We start from the raw sequence: 6,000 nt of genomic DNA, 5'->3' as shown, positions 1-6,000 counted from the left end.
TTTTTTTTTTTTTTTTGAGACAGAGTTTCACTCTTGTTGCCCAGGCTGGAGTGCAATGGCACGATCTTGGCTCACTGCAACCTCCGCCTTCTGGATTTAAGCAATGTTCCTGCCTCAGCCTCCAGAGTAGCTGGGAACTACAGGTGTGTGCCACCATGCCCAGCCAATTTTGTATTTTTAATAGGGACGGGGTTTCTCCATGTTGGTCAGGCTGGTCTTGAATTCCTGACCTCAAGTGATCCACCCGCCTCGTCCTTCCAAAGTGCTGGAATTACAGGCATGAGCCACTGTGCCCAGCCCCACCTGCTTTTAATCTAAGTAGCTGACGCTGAATATTAAAGTTGTTAGGTAAACTTTATCTATATATTAGCTGGAGAAACAAACAGGGCAGAATCACTGAACATGGATGTTTAATATTTACTTGCTAAACATGTAAATACTTCATCATAACATGACCATGGAAATAAATTGTTATCAACCTGCTTTGGTTTCCTAGGAATCTTAGGCAGCAGATAGAAATTCATCCTCTAGAAAGGGAAGTAGGTGTCTGTCCTGTCTTTATGCTCAAGCAAAGGGTCCCATAAAGAGAACTTTGTGAGGCTATTTTCCTCCATCAACCTATCCTTAAGAAGGACCATCCTAAACCTTTCCAGCAACTGTCAACTTTCCCACTTACATTAAGGCTCTGGATAAGCTACATAAGTTCCCTGAACTTCAGAATTACTGTATTAAAATTGATATAGAAATGTCTACCTTGTAGTTTGCTGAGAGGTATAGTTACAGCACATTTGGGTATTGCTCTGTTGTTTTAAAAATGCTTTTGTTTATGTATTAATTCATCTGGAAGGTCACAATTCAAGTTGCCCTCAGTAATTTTATCATATCTTGAATGAATACTGCTAGTCCTTTTCATTTTCCAAATAACATCTCTTTATTCCTATACTTTTAAAAAACACATCATGAATTCATACTGATTTTTTCAATTCAAATGTAAGAGAGTTCAATAATTCTAAGGGATTCTTTATAAATTTGAGGTAAATTTTACATGCAATTAAATGCACAAATATCAAGTGCTCTATTTGATAATGAGTTGGACAAATGCATACACCCATAAAATAAGATTTTATTTTTTAATTAATACACTTTATTTTTTAAGAGAAGTTTTAGATTCACAGCAAAATTGAGCAGAAAGTACAGAGGATTTCCTCTGTCTCTCTGCACATACAACATCCCCCACCTATCAACATTCGGCACCAGTGTTGTACGCTTGTTATAATCAATGAGCCTACACTGCCACATCATTATCACCCAAAGTCCACAGTTTACATTAGGGTTCATTCTTGGTGTTTACATTCTATGAGTTTGGACAGATGTGTAATAATGACACGTATGCACCACTGTAGTATTTTTCAGAACAGTTTCACTGCCTTAAAAATCCTCTATGCTGTGCCTGTTCAGCTCTCCCCCAACACCCTTACCCCTGGCAATCACTAATCTTTTTACTGACTCTATAGTTTTGCCTTCTCTAGAGTGTCATATCGTTGGATTAATATAGTATACAACCTTTTCAAATTGAGTTATTTTAGCTAGTCATAGGCATTTAAGTTTTGTCTATCATTTCATCTCGATAACTCATTTGTTTTTTATTTTTTTGAGACGGAGTCTCGCTCTGTCACCCAGGCTGGAGTGCAGTGGCGCAGTCTTGGCTTACTGCAACCTCTGCTTCCTGGGTTCCAGCGATTTTCCTGCTTCAGCCTCCTGAGTAGCTGGGATTACAGATGTGCACCACCATGCCCGGCTAATTTTTGTATTTATTTAGTGGAGATGGGATTTCACCATGTTGGCCAGGCTAGTCTTGAATTCCTGACCTTAGGTGATCCACCCATCTTGGCCTCCCAAAGTGCTGAGATTACAGGTATAAATCACTGTGCCCGGCTGATAACTCGTTTCTTTTCAGCACTGAATAATATTTCCACTCTCTGGATATACTGTAATTTATTTATCCACTCACCTATTGAAGGATGTCTTGGTTGCTTCCAAGTTTTGGCAATTATGAATAAAGCTGCTATAAACATCCTTGTGCACAGTTTTGTGTGAACTTCAGTTTTCAATTCATTTGGGTAAATACAAGAAGCATGACTGCTGGATCACATGGTAAGAGTATATTTAGTTTTGTGAGAAACTGTCAAGCTGTCTTCCAAAGTGACTGTACCATTTTGCATCCCCATCAGCAACAAATGAGAGTTCCTGTTGTTCCACATACTTGCCAGCATTTGGTGGTGTCAGTGTTTTAGATTTTGGCAATTCTAATAGGTGTATAGTGGTATCTCATTGTTTTAACTTGCAATTCCCTAATGGCATATAGATGTTGAACATTACGATCACTTATCATCTGTACATCTTCTGTGGTGAGGTGTCTCTTCAAGTGTTTTGGCCACTTTATTTTTTAGAGACAGGATCTTGCTATGTTGCCCAGGGTAGTCTCAAACTCCTGGGCTCAAGCAATTCTTCCTACCTTGGCCTCCTAAAGTGTTGGGATTACAGGCATGAGCTATCGCACCTGGCTCATGGCCCCGTTTTTTTTGTTTGTGTTTTTTTTTTGAGACCAAGTCTCATTCCGTTGCCAGGTTGGAGTGCAGTGGCATGATACCAGCTCACTGCAATCTATGCCTCCTGGGTTCAACTGATTCTTATCTCTCAGCTTCTCAAGTAGCTGGGACTATAGGTGTGCACACCACACCAGGCTAATTTTGGTATTTTTAGTACAGACAGGTATTCATCATGTTGGTCAGGGTGGTCTCAGACTCCTGGCTGAAGTGATCTGCCCATCTTGGCCTCCCAAAGTGCTGGGATTACAGGCGTAAACCACGGCACCCAGCCTCATTGCCCATTTTAAAATTGGGTTGTTTGTTTTCTTATTGTTGAATGTTAAGAATTCTTTGTATACTTTGGATAACAGTCCTTTACCAGAAGTGTTTTTTGCAATACTTTTTCCCAGACTGTGGCTTATCTCTCATTCTCTTGACATTGTCTTTCAGTGCATAAGTTTTTAATTTTATTGTAATGAAGGCCAGCCTATCAATTATTTCTCTCATAGATTATGCCTTTGGTTTTAAATCTAAAAAGTCATCTCCATACCTAAGGTCATCTAGGTTTTCTCCTATGTTATCTTGTAGGAGTTTTATAGTTTTGCATTTTACATTTAGGTCTATGATCCATTTTGAATTAATTTTTGTGAAGGGTGTAAAGTCTGTGTCTAGATTCATTTTATTGGACATGTATGTCTACTTGTTCCAACACCATTTGCTGAAAAAACTGCCTTTGATCCTTTGCTCAAATGTCAAAGATCAGTTGACTACATTTATGTGGGTCTGTATCTGGGCTCTCTTTTATATTTTATTGATCTATTTGTCTAATCTTTTGCCAACCACACTGTCTTTATTACTGTAGCTTTATAGTAAGTCTTAAGGTTGGGTAGTATCAGCCCCTCAACTTTCTTCTCCTCCAATACTGAACTGGCTATTCTAGGACTTTTGTCTTTCCATATAAACTTTATTTATTTATGTACTTGTTTGTTTACTTATTACTTACTTTCTGATTGACTGGGTCTTGCTCTGTTGCCTGGCCTGGACTGCAGTGGTGCAATCCCAGCTCACTGAAGCCTTGACTTCCTGGGCTACAGCAATCCTTCCACATCAGCCTCCCAAATGGCTGGGACTATAGGCGTGTGCCACCATGCCCAGCAAATTTTCTTATTTTTTCTTAGAGACAGAGTCTCACTATGTTGTCCAGGCTCAAACTCCTCCCAAAGGGCTGGGATTACAGGCATGAGCCACTGGGCATGGCTCACATAAACTTTAGAATCAGTTTGTTGATATCCACAATAATAACCTGCATGGATTTTCATCAGGAGGCTGGAGTACAGTGGCATGATCTAGGCTCACTGCAATCTCCGCCTCCTGGGTTAAAGCGATTCTCCTGCCTCAGCCTCCCAATTAGCTGGGATTACAGATGCCTGCCACCACGCCAGCTGATTTTTGTATTTTTAGTAGAGACAGGATTTCACAATGTTGGTCAGGCTGGTCTCGAACTCCTGACCTCAGGTGATCCGCCTGCCTCAGCCTCCCAAAGAGCTGGGATTATAGGCATAAGTCACCACCCGGCCTCTATTGTCTCTTTTATAAAACACATAAGCAAAAATGTATATAAACACACATATGCATAAAATACCTTACAGAAAAATGCTATGCTATAACCACTATTCTGTACCTTACTTTTTAAACTTATTGTATCACAAAGATCAATTCATATCAGATCTTGTTCACTACTTTTTAAAACTGCACAGAATTCCATTATATGGTACATCATAGGTAATTCAACGAATCCCCCACTGATGGACAGCTCAATTATTTCTGTTTTTTTGATATCCCAAAAATAACACAATAAATAATGTCGTGCTTGTATCATTTCATATTTTTGCCGGTAAAGCTTTGGGATAAATTCCTAGAAATGAAGTTGGTGTACCACAGGGTAAATGCACGTGTACTTTTGCCATATTTTATTCTGACATCACTTGAATTATGTTCGTCCTCTCGATTATCTGATTCTTCAGTAGCCCCTATTGGTCACTGGTATCCAGGACCAGATTTTGCTTTGGGTTTTTTTTTCTTCTTTTTTAAAGAGATGAGGTCTTGTTCTGTTGCCCAGGCTGGAGTGCCATGGTGCAATCACAGCTCTCTGCAGCCTCAAACTCCTGGGCTCAAGTGATCCTCCCACCTCAGACTCTCAAGTAGCAGGGACTACAGGCGCCCACCAGTATGCCCAACTAACAACAACAACAAAAAATCTGTAGAGATGGGGTCTCACCATCTTGCGCAAGCTGGTCTTGAACTCCTAAGCTTAAGGGATCCTCCTACCTTGGCCTCCCAAAGTACTGGGATTACAGGCATGAATCACTGCATCCAGCCCCTAGACTTTGCTTCCTATTAAAACCCAGACTCTAAAAGAACAACTGTATTATCATTCCATAATGTTGTATTACTCATGTATCTTCAAATGAACATTAATTCAAAAGACATTTAATGAGTGTTTACTGGGTTTAACAAAGGTTACTAGATACTTGCAGCTTTAAAGGGAAGATGTTGAAATTTCATTGTTTCCTATCATCAAGAAACTTACACTGAGGACAAAGGAGCAGAGACAGAAGAAACAGGGAAAGGAGCAGAACAACAGTAAGATATAACCACAAATAACTATAAAACAAGATACTAATGATAAATGCTACAAGGGGAAGAAAGTACTATCATTCTAGCTGAAGGAATTAAGAATGGTTTTAGGGACCTCTTTATCAAAATGTTGAAAAACTCATGTAGGGACAGACCTCGAGGACGAGGAATTTGAAAAAGACGGAAAAGCAGGTTCAAGTGGTCTCCCTGCATATCTGCAGAGCAGTTGCTAATTAGGTAGTTTCACCTAATTATCTTTTTCACAGCTTATTCTACCTTTCCTTGCTTAAACAGTATCCATTAAAAAACAGATGAATAATCATTCAACAAAAAACATAACACAGAACCTAGAAATACATTATATAATCACAAACATAATTAATTTTGCCAGTAAAGCATGGCAAAATGTTATTCACTGTCAACACCCAGATGAAAACCTTACCTGTGTCTATTGTAAGTAGTATCTGAAGCATGTGTGCCATGGTGATCAAATGGAAGAGATAAAGGTGGTTATAGGAAGAACTAACTGAAGAAGGCTGCAGATCAACAGTTTCATCCCAATACAAGGATGGGAATGCTAACACAGCACCCACCTATGAGAGAAAAATGGACATCAACATGGGTAATGATAAAAGACTAACATAAATTAATGTCATAACTAAATGTGAAGGGCATCAGATGCTACACTGTGTGTGTGTTTTTTAATAAACACCATATTTTTCTTTTTTTCTTTCTTTTTTTTTTTTTGAGACGGAGTCTTGCTCTGTCGCCCAGG

The 6,000-nt window shown here is 39.2% G+C and overlaps 1 protein-coding gene across 1 annotated transcript in view; it reads right to left on the bottom strand.

The window, feature by feature from the left end:
- The window catches only part of UBR1 (ubiquitin protein ligase E3 component n-recognin 1), a 182,526-nt gene that overhangs the window by 28,719 nt on the left and 147,807 nt on the right, over positions 1–6,000 (bottom strand). Inside the window, 1 exon segment of the mRNA XM_017858436.1 lies at positions 5,668–5,818. Coding sequence (XP_017713925.1) covers positions 5,668–5,818 — 151 coding nt within the window.

The sequence above is a fragment of the Rhinopithecus bieti genome, unplaced genomic scaffold, assembly GCF_001698545.2.
Source record: "Rhinopithecus bieti isolate Rb0 unplaced genomic scaffold, ASM169854v2 scaffold_495, whole genome shotgun sequence".
NCBI classification, from domain to species: domain Eukaryota; kingdom Metazoa; phylum Chordata; class Mammalia; order Primates; family Cercopithecidae; genus Rhinopithecus; species Rhinopithecus bieti.
Note: the sequence above shows the minus strand (reverse complement) of the source record. Positions and strands in the feature narration are given on the sequence as shown.